This window comes from Nycticebus coucang, chromosome 3 (genome assembly GCF_027406575.1).
Source record: "Nycticebus coucang isolate mNycCou1 chromosome 3, mNycCou1.pri, whole genome shotgun sequence".
In the NCBI taxonomy this organism is placed as follows: domain Eukaryota; kingdom Metazoa; phylum Chordata; class Mammalia; order Primates; family Lorisidae; genus Nycticebus; species Nycticebus coucang.
In genome coordinates, this window is record NC_069782.1 from 143,250,573 (window position 1) to 143,265,081 (window position 14,509).

Consider the following 14,509-nt stretch of genomic DNA (forward strand, 5'->3'; position numbering starts at 1 on the left):
TGCTAACTTGAAGCTTCAGGCACAAGGGAGACACTAAGATGTGTGACACTATTCCAGAGGCCTCGTGTCAGGACTGGGCTTATGCAGGGTAGGGGTCTTGGGACTGACCCAGGCTGGGCCTGGTGGGCATGTTCTCCATTGCAGAAGCCAAACGGCCGGTCAACCTCTGCAAACCCAGCCCGTGCACGAACGAGGGCACCTGTGTGCTGCAGAACGGAAGCTACCGCTGCAAGTGCCAGGATGGCTGGGACGGCCCCCACTGCGAGAACCGTGAGTGGGGCTCTGGCTCTGGACCAGTGACCAGGGGGTGCTACTCCAAATCCTGCCAAGTCGCACAAACTCAGTTGCAGGCAGGGAGTAGGCCATTCGTTAGTGGAAGGAATCATGCAATCATTGATGGATTTTGTACCCTATACATCCTAGCCTTGGGTCTAGGGGCAGGGAAAATAGCAGCAAACAAAACAATAAAAAATCTGCCCCTGCCCCCATCGAGCTTCCATCCCAATGGGGAGACAGTGTTGTATCTGATGGTGCTGAACACTCCAGAGAATCCTGGTGGCTGCCAGGGGGCTGGGGGGAGCTGCCTCTGGTGTGAACACCGTGGGTCCAGGGAAGAGGGGTGACGATGGAGGGTATGGCATGGAGGCAGGTGGGTGGTGGGAGCTGGGGTGGAAGCTCTTTTTTGAGAGTTTCCGTTCACTCAGGATGGGGAGAGGATGAGAAGTTACAGTCCAGGAGGAAGGGGGACAGGTTAAGGATATAAGGAATGACTGTCCGGCAGCATTCTGGGCCCACCTCTGGCTCCGGTTCATGAGTTTAAAGTTTAAACAGCCAGAAATCAGAAGACGCTTCCAGTCAGAGCCTTGGGTTTTTAGCCACCAGCAGAGATTGGCTTCCTAAGGCTGGGAGTGGATCTGAAGGGGCCCCCGGGATGCACATGCTCCTGCTCTGAGTTCGCTTCCTTCCCCAGGGGTCTTGAATGCTCCCAGGCCTCGTGGCTCCCACCAGGAGCCTGCAGGAGAACAGCAGCCGCCCTCCTCCCAGCAGCTACGGAGACGGCCTGGGCACTCAGCCTTCTGACCTGCGGGTCCATGGAGTGTCTGCCGCCAGGTCTGTCCTCACTGTCCTGCTGCTGTCCCACCCAGGAAGACTGAAGCCGGCTGCTTGGGGACTGTAGGAATAGCTGATAGCACCGCAAAGGATGATGTTGAAAACCCTTGGTGTGTAAGTAAAATACACAAGTACCTGCTTGTGCCTTGCAGAGGCCATGTCATCTGCCTCTTTCCCTTGGATAAACACGGGGTGCTGGGGACTCCAGAGAAATCTGATGGCCTAAATCTGAGATTTGCTTTACCTATTACAAGTACTAGACAGAATGTTGTTTAGACAGTAAAGCCCAGCAGAAGATACTTACTAGAACATCGTTTGGACCCCTGAAGTGATGGCATTTTAGGATAGGAGGAGGAGGGACTTTTCCACGTTGTCAGGGATGTCCTGGATGCATTTGCTTTGGGTTTGAAAATGGGCTTGAGTGTCATTTGTAACTTCTGATGACTTCATCAAGAGGCCTGGAAAGGTCCCAGACTGGAATTTGAGCAATTAACTAGCTTCTTATTGACTCTGTGAGAGTGGCTGAGTGGTCTGGAGGGGGTACTAGGCAGCATCTTCTTGGAGGTCTTCCTTTTAAGAGTCTCTTTTAGAGGGATCTATTACAGGGTGCTTACTCAATTCTTTCCTTAAACTACTTTTTGTGGGGCAAAGAGAAATAGACTTCTTAAACTTAACAAAGATAGGATAAAAACATTTATAGAGGTTTGGTTTTTTTAAGTATTGGTCTTATACTCTCTTGTTTTCTTTTGCTTTGCTTTGCTACACCTAGTATTTAAAGTATGGATTTGAAAAATATTGTTATTTATTTAACAGAAATATTTGTACCTATGTGGCAAAGAGGCTTATTTGGAGTATTTTTGGGCAAACTAGAAATTACCCCAGCCATATTTAAGCATGAATTACTTCTTTTGGTAATGGTGTTTAGAGTTGGTTTTTCAGTAGAAATAAACCTATGTAGAGCTCTGATCTAAATCCAGAGATTTTATCCTGGCATTTCCTTGTAATAACAATGGTTAATACACAAAAGTTTAAGGCTGCTTTGATCTAAACACCACTTAGCATTAAGAACCTCAGTATTGGCTCGGCACCTGTGGCTCAGGCGCCAGCCACATAACACCTGAGCTGGCGGGATCGAATCCAGCCCAGGCCTGCCAAACACCAGTGACGGCTGCAACCAAAAAATAGCCGGGTGTTGTGGCAGGCACCTGTAGTCCCAGCTACTTGGGAGGTGGAGGTAGGAGATTCACTTGAGCCCAGGAGTTGGAGGTTGCTATGATGCCAGGGCAACAGCTTGAGGCTCTGTCTCAAAAAAAAAAAAAAACTTCAGTATTTCTGGTGCTAGAAGAGTACTTGACGAGCTACCACCACGATATTTTTAGACGTTATAAATAAAAAGCCTGGAGTACCAAGCACCATAGTGGCAGTCATTTATGTTCAAGGGATATTTTGGTTTATGGTTAATTTTCTGTTATTTCGAGGTCCTTTGCAGAAGGTGATATGAGGGCGGGATCACATGGCCCATTTAGCGTATGCTGATTAGTGATGTCATTTTCTGTCTTTAAATTGATAGCAGTTGAATCATTTTAGGTTTTTGTCTTGTTCAAGGCTGATATTTGGATGCAGCATTTGAATTACTACGACTTTAAACAACAAACCATTGGCCCTGGACTTATATATCAAAGGGATTTACTTTTAATCTTTTGTAGTGAAAGTACCACTGAATAGTTCAACCTTTTTCAATGTTATAGTAGGTGCCGACGGAATTCCTATCTCCTGGCCTAACTAGCCAAATTAGCTTTTTATTTTTAGCTTTAATTAATTATACAAGTAATATATACAGTTATTCTCCTTGCAAAAATTAAAACATCGCAGATAGATCATTAATCCCTTTTTATTTTCTTGGGATGATCCTAATTCTAGCTATCTTCCTGTATAATCTAGTTCTAGTGGTTAATTGATTCTCTTTCTAGAGAAATATCATTTAAAAACAATGATAATTTCTTCCTTTTAATTTTCTTGCCATTTTGCATTGTGTATGCTCTAGGACCTCCAGAATAATGTTTCAAAAAGTTGTGGTAATTCCATGTATCCATGTCTGGCTCTTGACTATTGGAACTTTTTCACCATTATAGTTGTTTCCTGTGGGTTACTTTACTTAGATGATGAAGAGCATTTATTATGAATATGGAGAGGTGTATAGTATTTTTTTCTCTTCCTTCAAGATGGCTTTTTTTTTTCTTCACATTTACTCTGTATGATAAATTACCCATTTGTATATTTTCAATCATTGAACTATTCTTGTATTTTTTGGATAAACTCTTGTTTGGTCATGATACATCATTCTATAAATCCTGCTGAATTTCTTTTGCCAATCATTTATTTATTTATTTATTTTGCAGTTTTTGGCCAGGGCTGGGTTTGAACCCGCCACCTCCAGCATATGGGGCCAGCGCCCTACTCCTTTGAGCCACAGGCACCACCCGCCAATATTTTATCTTTCCTCTGTGATTTGTTTTTTTCTCTTGCAATATGTGTTAAATTTTTGGTATCAGACTTATGATAACTTTCACGCTGTTATATTCATAGTATCTCCTTGTAGTCAGTGCCTAGGCCTGTTTTTCAATTCTGGTTGTCTTTTTTATTTCATTAGTCTCTTCAGTGAGCCAAGTTATAGTTTTGTTATTTTTTTAAATAAATGACATTTATGCCATGAACGTCCCTATACTTCCTTAGGCAACCCTCCAAGTATTGGTATTTTTTTCCCCCAATAATTATTTAGGAATATGAAGATATCAGTTTCTACACATACTGCCTGTGTATTTTAATTATACAGTTGACCCTTGAATGGCACTGACCCTGGGTATAGACAAAGACCCATGTTTAACTTTTGACATGACCAGGAAGGCTTCCCGAAAACGTTTGATTATTTGGTATATTCTGTGTATTATATACTATATTCTTACATAACAAAGCAAGCTAAAGAAAATACAATGTTATTAAGAAAAAATGTATTTACTGTTCATTAAGTAGAAGTAGTCATCCTTAAGGCCTTCGTCATCTGTGTGCTGAGGAGGGGTTGGTCTTGCTGTCTCAGGGTTGCCAGAGGTAGAAGAAATCTGCATATTAGTTGGCCTGCACAGTTCAAATTCATGTTGTTCAAGGATCAACTGTACTTAAAGGGGCTTAAAGTTTCCTGCATTGACACAGCCTGTAGTTCTACTGATTTTTACCGTATATATTTTGAAGTTTAGTGTGTAAATAACCTGGACATCTCTCCACCTTGAAGTAAAAGTTGACTAGACCCTGTCCCAAGTCATTCCACAAAATACAAGGAAAACCCAAATACAATGAACATTTTATTAAAAAAAAAATCTAACCACCACTTGGTCACCAAGTGTTTATGACAAAGGAAATAAATGCCCTGGGATTAGAAAGATAATAACAAAAAAGACCTTTAGTTCTCAGGAACCAGTGTTAGAGAACTCTGATTCAGAACCCCCAAAATGAGGCAGAGATGAAATGTTTCAACCTGTGTTAAAAAACAATATCATCAGAGGAAAAACAGGGCAGCACAAAGAACAACACTGCCGAAGGAGACCACCCTATCCAAAACTCACTACTTTTTTTCTTGGAAGGGGACTGGACATGAAACAGTACGTAAAATTAGAGCCTAAAAGAGCATTCTGTTAAATAACTCTTCTCTTAAAAATGGCCTGACCACAGGATTGCATCTGTAAACACAGAGTAATTTTTAGTGTAAAAAATCAGTTAAATCTTAAAAGATACTTTTCACTGTTCTAAATAGGATTTTAAACTTTTTTTTCTTATATAATACATCATCACTTAAAATTTAAAGGCAGTTGATTCAGGCCTGCCTTGGACCGGGAATAAAAGTCCTTAACTAGGTCCCAAATATTTCCCCTGTTAAGTGTTTCTGTAAACTCATGTCATAGGTGGTTTTGCAATGCTGTTAAAAATCACCAAAGACTGAGGTGAGCCTGCCAGTATTGGAGAGAACAAATCTGAAGGCAAGGACGGTTCAACCCTCAGCACTGCTAAGTACTAGACAGGAGATGCTGGTCAGGAGTTTAGATCTTCCTACTCACCAAAGCCTCCTGATCCTTAGGACAGGGCCCTGTCACTTTGATTTCTCTTCCACCCATATCTAAATAGCACAAGCTTTTCATTCCTTAAGAATCTTGATAAAGCCATAATACAACAATGTCTTATTTACACCCAACAGACTTAGGTCTCCAAAGAAGCCTTCTTTTTTTTGTTGTATTATTTCCTTTAGCTCCAAAAAGGGACAATTTCTTCTTAGCCAGAGCTCTCCATTCAGAGTACCTCAGTTCTTTTTCTTCTAAAGAGACTCACCCTTTCAAAGACTTGTTGCTTTAATGAAACAGGATTGTCACCAAGGTCCATGTTGACATGAGTCTTTAGCCAAAGCTTGTTTCCTAACTTGCTCCTTTCTTCTCCCATTCCTAGGGTACCATTTAAATACCAACACCCACCCCCCAAAAAGTATAGTTAGTCATCCTCTGGAGCACTCTTTACATACATAAAAAAATACTTTAAGCATAGAAGCAATTAAGAATAGAGGTGATGTATGTTTCAAACTTTGTGTTCATTGCTGCTTTGAACACCTGTTTAGAGATTTTTTTCAGGTAGTGGCTTAGGTGCTTGCCTGTAGTCAATAGTTAGCCCTTTGTGTGAGCACCTCCCAAAGTCTCCAGCAGGTAAGCAGGATAGGAATAAAGAACAGAGTTTGCCAAAAACAAAAGTGTCCCTAGGCCTGTTCTTTAGTGTACAAATGAGTAAAGGATTAATAACACATTTTATCTACCCCTCGGGAAGAAATGCAGTCAGAGTGCCACCCCTCACCAAGCCTTCTGCCACTAGCCAGGTGGGTGACCTTGAGCAAACCACGTCACCTGTCTGAATCTGTTTCTTTAGTTTTAATAGTGTACTCCTTTCAAATCACACTGACTTTTTGATTTGAAAACTTCTCAGTGACAATCTGTCCCCCTGGAATCTACTGATGACTGTGGTAGGCAGGTCAAGGACTCCACTATCCCCAGACACATTGGTAAGAACACTTGAACCTGATGTGCAAGGGCCTTTCTAGTTAGTCAGTGCCCAAGGCCCTGTGGAGCCAGCCAATTCCTGCTGAGCCCTTACTCAGAGTTGGCACCAAAAGCTGCATAGCACTGCCAAGGTCAGAAGAGGGGTCCCAAGGGAGGCTGGGTGTGACCACTTACCTTGGCCTTCTGGAGTACGGTGCCTTTGCCTGTCACCATGACGGAGAGAGGCCTGTTCTTGAGTGTGGTTGCAGAGTTGACGGGGGTGCAATCGGGGGTAGGCGTGGGGGTGGCAGCTTTAGGCTGTGGCACAAAGAAGAGCACAGGCTGAATCCAGGGGCTAGAGACCTGACCTCCTTCCCCAGGCAGCTCAGAGGCCGCAGCCCCCAGCACTCACGCGGGGGCTCACGTTCTCCAGGTGGGTGGTGTCCACCGTGGTGCCCAGCGTCACAGGCCCTGCCTCAGCCTTCTTCAGGTTGTCCTTCACCTCCACGATGTTGAGCTCAAGGTCCACACGCCTACTCTCCTCCATCCGGCACTCCTCATCTATTTCCCTCAGCTTCTGCTCCAGGCTGGCCACAGCTCCCTTGTCTGGAGGGAGTTAAGCCAGTCAGAATAGCATTTCAGGCAAGGCCAGGGAGCCCTGCTGGTTGGAAACAGGGTTTCCACACAGAGAGGGACCCAGGGAGATGTGGACAAGTCTGGCCCCGACCCTCTGAGCCGGGATTGAAGCCCAAGTCCTGTGTTGGGAAGGCTCTCTCTGCCTTGAGTGGGTTCTGCACTCGAAAGAGGGCATGAGGCAGAGACCTTGGTCCCTTCTGGTGGGTTCTCAGAGGCTGTTCATTGTTTTGATATCTGCTAACAGGTGTAGTGACCCAAAAGGATGAGGGAGACCTGGGCTATTTGCTCCCACAATCCTCCCACATGGTGTTCTTAGGCCCAGCAGAGGGGGGTCCTCAGCTCTTGCACCTTCTCAGCCCTGCTCCATGTTTCTCCTCTTAACTCTGGAGTTCTTGGGCACAAAGAAAGATGGCCTACAGGAGTCCATCCCAGGGGCTCGCTGCTAGGGGACAGTGTTCCCTATAGAGCCCCTGAGCACAAACCAACAACCACCAAGAAAACTTAAATACTGTTGCCAAGGCGTGTGGTAAATAATCATCTGTCAGCTCTTGTCAGAGGACAAGCAGTAACAGGAAGAACTGTGTAAGAATTATTCAGATATGCTGCTGAAGGTCATTGCTTAAAAAAAGGAGAAGAAGAAAAATTCATATAGAAAAAAAGTTACGAAAAGTGTTTTGGGGATTGGAAGTTACTTTGAGGGTTATTTTCTCATCAGTGACTTATTAACCCACAGCATCTCCAGAGCTTAATTTGCCGGGAGAATAAACTATAGTGAAAAATTCTCTCTCTCCTCCAACCTAGAATAGCCACATAGGAGAGAAGGGTCAGGAATCTCTGTATTCTTCCCCACAGACCCAGCTTCACACTTTCCCAAGGTTTTCAAGGACTATCATGGAGGAGCCTCTGGTCACATTTATGTGCTTACGTCCCACCCTCCAGTCTTGCTAGGTGGAAAGGAAGCCAAGCCACTGTCTCCAACCCTCTGTGCACTGGGAATATCCCAGCTGTTGAACTCTCAGCATGCAGAGACAGAAAGAAAGGTTAGGGGTGGCACCTGTGGCTCAAAGGAGTAGGGCACTGGCCGGCAAAAACTGCAGAAAAAAAGAAGGGTTGGGAGAAAAAGAGAAGTGATGCTAATGGATAACGAGGTTTCTTTGGGGCTCTCTGACTGTGGTGATGGCTGTGTAACATGGATTATATTTCAATAAAACTGTTATTAAAAACCAAAACCAGTGGGCAACTCTGCTTTCAAGACCTTCCCTCACCAAAGAGCTGAGTTTGTCCCCAAACCTGTTCTGTCACTTGCACTCTTCATGCAACTCTGCAATTTAAGTATTAAGTGACCACAAAGTTATTCTGTGAAAATTTAGCCAAATGTTTCATAAAGGCTCTACAAGAAGAAGTTGCTAGGAAACACTATCAAACAATATGAGAAAGTGATAATCCAGAACTGTGCTCCCCAACCCTGGACTGTGGACTGGACCAGTACCAGTCTGTGGCCTGTGAGGACCTGGGCTGCACAACAGGAGGTGAGTGGCAGGCCTGGGAGTGAGTGAAGCTTCATCTGTATTTACAGCCATTCCCCATCACCACCTGAGCCACGCTCATCTGATCAGGAGCAGTGTTATTGTTATAGCAGAGCAAACCCTCCTGTAAACTGTGCATACAAGGACTCTAGGTGGCACACTCTCTGTGAGAACTTAATGCCTGATGATCCGAGGTGAAGCTGTAATGTGCTTGAGCATTCTGAAACCATCTCCCACCCCGTCAGTGGAAAAATTTTCTTTCATGAAACCAGTTCCTAGTGCCCAGACAGTTGGGACTGCTGATCTAGGGGGAACTCAGATTTCTTGGCAAGTATATTAAGTTTTTTTCACTTTAAAGAAATGAAGCCTGGAAATGGTAACACGTATAGCTGATGCAAGAAGGTTGTCCTAGGACTGCAGTTAGCAGACCCCGTAGCTCAAAACACCTGTAGTCCCAGGATGCGGCACTGCATCACAAGATGGGCGGAGGGACATGCATTTAAGTGAAAATAAAACACGTAAGGCCTAAGCCTGATTTGTAAAGATTTCCTCCTCTGTCTTTCCCACTGACTTGCTGGTCCTACTGACATCTGGACAGTGTGCAGGGCAGTGACCTTTCTGACAAGACAGGGGAGAGAGGACATGCAGGGAACACCCACCTAGACCAGGTGTTGAGGGTCTAAGGCTCACAGATTAGGAAGGCAGGTGACGGATCCAGAGTCTTCCCCCAGGAATCCCAAGCCCCCCACGTGCCCCTGAGCTAAGAGCCCTGGGGAGACCTCTTACCAGTACATTTTAGCAGGGTCTCTTTTAGCTCTCGTTTCTCCTTCCGGAGCTGAGCCAAGTGCCCCCGGATTTCTTCCTTCTTCTTCTCGAGCCTCTCCTTCTCCTCTGTGTACCTCTTCACCTCGGCTTCTGTTCGATTCTTGCCAAGTTTGATCTCTATAGACCCAGATAGGGGAAGCCTCAGGTCAGTCATGCTGGACCCACTCCCAGGCCCAGACAGAACATACAACCACAGCTGGATACCAGGTCAGCCTAGCAGTGATGGGAAAGGAAACTGGGCCTATGCTTTCTTTGCTGTGTGACCTTGGGGAAGTCCCTCTATCTTCCTGACCCTGTTTCCTCATCTGAAAAGAAAGTTTTCAGGCCTATTTCTCCAAACCAAGCCTACAATGGTCAGCTCTTAGCTAGCTTGCACAAGCACCTGTAGTGGGTGCCCGCAACCTGTCCTTCACAGGTGGGCTGCCGCCTGCTGGAGTAGCCACCACGGTGTCAGGGCAGTTAGGTGGGAAGGAGATTTTCTGCTGTTCAGTGTTGATTTTGACTGTGGTGTTTCTTGGAGAAGGCTCCTCAGGCTCTGGGCTCTCCAGCTGCCTCTGCTTTGGGAGAAAACAAGTCAGCCAGCCAGAGGGCTCTAGAAGGTGGTCCAGTCCATCTGTTGGGGGACAGCCTGTACCTGCTCCTCTGGGATCTCTGCAGACTTTAAACAGGGCTCAGCAGGGGTGGGGCCGGAGCCTGGATCTGTAGGGAGGGCCTCGGCCAGACTGTCCAGGTAGGACACCACCGGTGGGGAGGAGGTCTGGGCCTGCACACCGCTGGGGCCGTGCAGAAATGACTTGATGGGCGTGAGGTCCAGGTACACTCGGTCAGGGTCACTCTCACTTGGGGCATCTGCGGCAGGGGTGGCTTCCTCAGTGGGCTCTACCTGAAGGAGAGAGTCGGGTGGCATGTACCACTACTGCCAATCCCTTGGCTGTGCAGGGGGCACCAGCACTGCCACAGAGCTCCTAGCCCATGTTGGAGTCCCCAGAGACCTCCCTCCTTCCCCGGGGAGCCAGGCGTTGAGTCCTTGAAATACCACTCAAGAGGTGGATAGGAGAACCTTGGACATAATACTGAAGTTCTCTGAACCTTATTTCTTGATCTGTAAAGAGGTAAATAGCAGCACCTCCGTGTAGGGTGGTTTGACTTGAAGATGATGATGTACACGAAGGCCTTAGCTCAGCAGAGCTCAATTAAGGCACGTGGCAACTGCCACAGTATGCTCATTCTACCTCCACCATCAGTTTGGACCTGAAAGCTAATGGTGTCACTGGTCCCAGTGCCACCACCACAGCCCCTGCACCTGGCACGGATCAGGGCAATTCACCAGCTGTTTTATCTAGCACACTGCCACCTTGGAAAAAAAATTTTTTCCTTGCGGACATGATGTTTTATTATAGAGAGTGAATAAAAATTTTGAAAACTAATCCTTTCTAATCTAATGAAATTTTTTTATTGTTTTCTGTGTGAATTATATGCAACTCACATGGCAGTAGAATCAGTGTTAACCCTGCACACCACATGAATTGTATTCGACTCAACATACTTGCTGAATTTGTTTCTGAGAATTGAGTCTTTTGTCATTCTATAAGTATTTAGTTGTGTCTGGAGCAGACCCTGGATGGTCCTAGATGATGCCCTCTGAATCATACCCCCTAAGCTGGTGCAACAATGTCACAGCACCACACACTATTGTATTGATTTCATTCAAAGAGCTGGCAGGCAAACACTGAAGGTAGAATGCACAATTGGAAGTCATGGTAATTGGAGAACACAGTCCAGTCCAGCATGTGTGGCATGCTTGGGCCGGGAGTCTGGAGCAGGTCCACAGGAGGTGGGGGAGATGTGCTGATCCACAGCAAGAACAATGAGCAGAGGTGTCACAGAGCACCAGCAGGCTAGGGACCTTCCCACCTTTCCACCAGCTCTATGTGCTTTGTGAGGTCACAGGCTCAAAACTGCTGTGAGTTAAATACAACTCACACAGCTGTTAATGTGCTAGATAAGTCCCCAAGCCAGGCAAGCTGCACAACCTCACATATAAAAGACAACCCTATTGCACCTGGCTGCACTGTTGGCCCTGTAGGTGACTCAGAACCCACTCTTTTAGGCTAGGATGGTCTAATGATCTGTAGCATCCAGGCACTGATGTTTGGTGGGAGGAGGACAGGACAGTCTCAGGCCACCGCCTGGCTGGGTACTTACCACTGCTGTCAGCTCTGACAGCTCCACATCGTCATACAGCTCCTCCTGGTGGGCTTGGCCGGGCAGGCCATCAATGTAAGTGTTGGGCTCTGAGAACTTTCTCTGCATCAGTCTGGAAGACACGGCACGTTGAAGCATGTGTGGCCAAAGCACCAACCGCGGGGGCCTCATGACGACAAGTAGTGCCGCAGAAACACTGGCTGCACAGGAGATCTGAGGCCTGACACCTACCCACCGCGTATAGGGGCTCCTCCTACATTTCCCGGTGCCTTCTTAGAATTCTTGGTTCCAGATTTTTCTCCCAGAAAAACAAACCGCCTTTGTCTCATCACCTTCCTCTTAGGCTCCTTTTGCCATCTTCTCCCCTGACTCCTCCCTCCTAGGACCTCACTTCATCTTCATGGTACACTTGGGGCAGCACTGACCGGAGGTGGCCCTATCTTGTCCATAAGAAGGCAGACTCCGTTTCGGGGGCTTGGTTGGCTCCCTCCAGTACTGGCCCCACCCGCTGGCCTGGGAACACTTCTCCTGAGCCCCAATTCACTGCTCTGGAAAGCAGAAGTCCCACCACTGCCCTGCTTATTCCAGGGTGTGCTGGGGACCCGCTGAGGGAACACTGGAGGTACCCAATTGACAGGAAAGGTGGGCCCTAAGAGGCCCCTTAATACTCACAAGAGAGAGTTTTTGGCAGCATTCACAATACAGGAAACCCTATTGGCGTCCACATAGTCGTACGTAAACTCTTCTGGGTCTGTCCTGGACCCTGACTCAGACAGCAGGAGGCCCAGCCAGTGGCCCATTTCCTCGGATGACTTAGCCTGCAAGGAGACCAACAGTCATGAGCAGAGCGGGGAGTGCCGGCCCTCCCTGGCCCAGTCCCCACCTGGACAGGCTTCTGTGACAGCCTGGTGCCATGCTCCCTCATGTTTATATATCCTGTCCCTCAGTGACCCCGAATAACATTTCCTTTCAGTGACATCTTGATGCTGCCTTCATGACGCTGTGGAATTTTTCTACACATGTCCCGTGTGATTTGTATGCAGGTATATCTAGAAGGCAGTAACTACCATTAGTTATTACTAGATGATTCCCCATTAGAAATTAAAGTGGAGGCCAGGTAGGGTGACTCATGCTCATAATCCTAGCCCTCCGGGAGGCTGAGGTGGGAGGACTGCTTGAGGCCAAGAGTTCAAGACCAACTTGAGCAAGAGCAAGACCCCCTTTCTACAAAAAATAGAAAAATTAGCCAGGCATAGTATGCATACTTGTAGCCCCAGCTACTCAGAAGGCTGAAGCAGGAGGATTGCTTGAGCCCGGGAGTCTGAACTTGCAGTGTGCTTTGGTGATGCCACTGTACTGTAGCCAGGGTGACAGAGCAAGACCCTGTCTCCAAAAAGAAATTAGTAAATAAACCTATCACCTGTTAAGTTATGAAAATTGTTAACTACAGCGGGTGCCCCCAAAATGTACACACAATTTAAGAAAGGCAAAAACTTAAACAAATTTAAGACTGTATTCTTATAAATACAGTCATGTTTTATTTCTGTATTTATAAGAAGTGCTCAATATGACTCGTATTCATCTTTTATTAGTAGTACATATTGAGTATTACAATTTTAATACCTTTTTGTCCCTTAAAATGTGTACACATTTTTTGGCACCCTCTGTATTAAAGAGTTGTATGTATTTTAGGCTGAGACTTCTAATTTATGAACTACCACGTCAGTTTATCACCCTAATCCCACACGTACAAGACTTCTGTGGATCTCTGCTAAAAAATAACAACATTCAAATTTATTCTTGTTTTTGGCTTAAATAAAGTCAAAACATCTTAAATACCTTACAGTAGCTCAACTGCTAAATGGGGATCTTAGGCCTACTGTATTTGGTTCTTGTTTTTTTTACCCAGGGTACAATTTTCTTTTTTTTGAGACAGTGTCTCACTTTGTTGCCGAGGCTGGAGTGCAGTGGCATCATCGTAGTTCACTGCAGCCTCAAAATCCTGGGCTCAAGCAATCCTCTTGCCTCAGACTCCTGAGTAGCTGGGACAACAGGTATGTACCACCACACCTAGCCTTTTTTTTTTTTTTTTGGAGAGATGGGGTCTCCCCGTATTGTTCAGGCTATTCTTGAACTCCTGTCCTGAAATGATCTTCCCACCTTGACCTCCTAAAGTGATGAGATTACAGGTATGAGCCACTGTGCCCAGCCCACAATGTACTCTAATCAAATACATACACTGGGTACTTCTATAGGATATCCCAAAAGACATGCTTTAAAGTCGCCATAAATAAGAAAAATGGGAAATTGTAGCTAGATATACCTTTATTTACAAGTAATTTTACAAAATATTCACCAAATATTTTCTACATGTTGACCACCTCCTTGTAAAATTTTGTAATGAATATTTTATAAACAAAGGCATATCTAGGAACAGTTTCTTGATTTCACTATGTGTGGTGACTTCAGGGGCAACCTTTAAGATACCCTCCATTAAAATGCCCACATTATTTCTTGCCTTCACGTTGAGACTAAACTGTGAATTCTATAAAAGCCACAGATGTATTTTCACGAGGAAAACAGCTTCCCTGTGGCATCGAACTCACATCTGCACCCTTCCTGTGGCTGCTGCACTCTCCATCAGGGAGGCAGTGAGACATTTAGCAGAATGTGACATTTAGTTGGTTTCAACTTGATTTCTCAGTGCAGCTTTTCACAGTCATCTCCCAGTTCAGCTTGCCCCATCTCTGTCCTGGGCAGCTGTGACAGCTTCCTGACAGGGCTCCCCTGCCACTTTTTCCATCTGTCCCCCACCTTGTAGCAGGAGCATCTCTAAACGCAAACCTGAGCATGTCACCCTCCGTCACTGGGTAATTAGCTGACTGACATCACACTGTCAAACTAGGAGGTAAGTTCCCTGAGGACAGGGGACATGCATCTCTTTGTTTACCCTATTACTGTATGGAGGAAACATTTGTCAACTGGAGACAGATGAGTGATGAATGGACACAAGCAGGTCCCCAGGAGCAACTGTGATGTGGGCACCAGAGGGCAGTGTTGGAGCAAAATTTGGGTGATGACCCCCGATAAAGACTAAGGAACCAGGAGTTAATAGGCAAGTGTGTGTGTGTGGGCAGAAGG

The 14,509-nt window shown here is 45.9% G+C and overlaps 2 protein-coding genes across 19 annotated transcripts in view; one reads left to right on the forward strand and one right to left on the reverse strand.

The window, feature by feature from the left end:
* The window catches only part of VWA2 (von Willebrand factor A domain containing 2), a 42,486-nt gene extending 39,592 nt beyond the window's left edge, over positions 1–2,894 (forward strand). Inside the window, exons 13-14 of one of the 3 annotated variants that reach the window (XM_053584184.1) lie at positions 145–270; positions 971–2,894. In XM_053584184.1, the coding sequence (XP_053440159.1) occupies positions 145–270; positions 971–1,080 (236 nt within the window). In that variant the 3' untranslated portion in view covers positions 1,081–2,894. Of the gene's footprint in view, positions 1–144 lie in introns of all 3 variants that reach the window. The other 2 variants (XR_008378827.1, XM_053584183.1) reach the window with 2 other exon arrangements.
* A 725-nt stretch (positions 2,895–3,619) lies between these two features.
* Positions 3,620–14,509, reverse strand: part of AFAP1L2 (actin filament associated protein 1 like 2) — a 100,486-nt gene continuing 89,596 nt past the window's right edge. For 5 of the 16 annotated variants that reach the window (XM_053584198.1, XM_053584195.1, XM_053584192.1 and 2 more), the window contains 7 exons: positions 12,041–12,186; positions 11,369–11,480; positions 9,798–10,046; positions 9,546–9,720; positions 9,125–9,280; positions 6,589–6,782; positions 5,671–6,494 (listed from right to left, as the gene is read on the reverse strand). In XM_053584198.1, the coding sequence (XP_053440173.1) occupies positions 6,330–6,494; positions 6,589–6,782; positions 9,125–9,280; positions 9,546–9,720; positions 9,798–10,046; positions 11,369–11,480; positions 12,041–12,186 (1,197 nt within the window). In that variant the 3' untranslated portion in view covers positions 5,671–6,329. The other 11 variants (XM_053584203.1, XM_053584202.1, XM_053584189.1 and 8 more) reach the window with 7 other exon arrangements.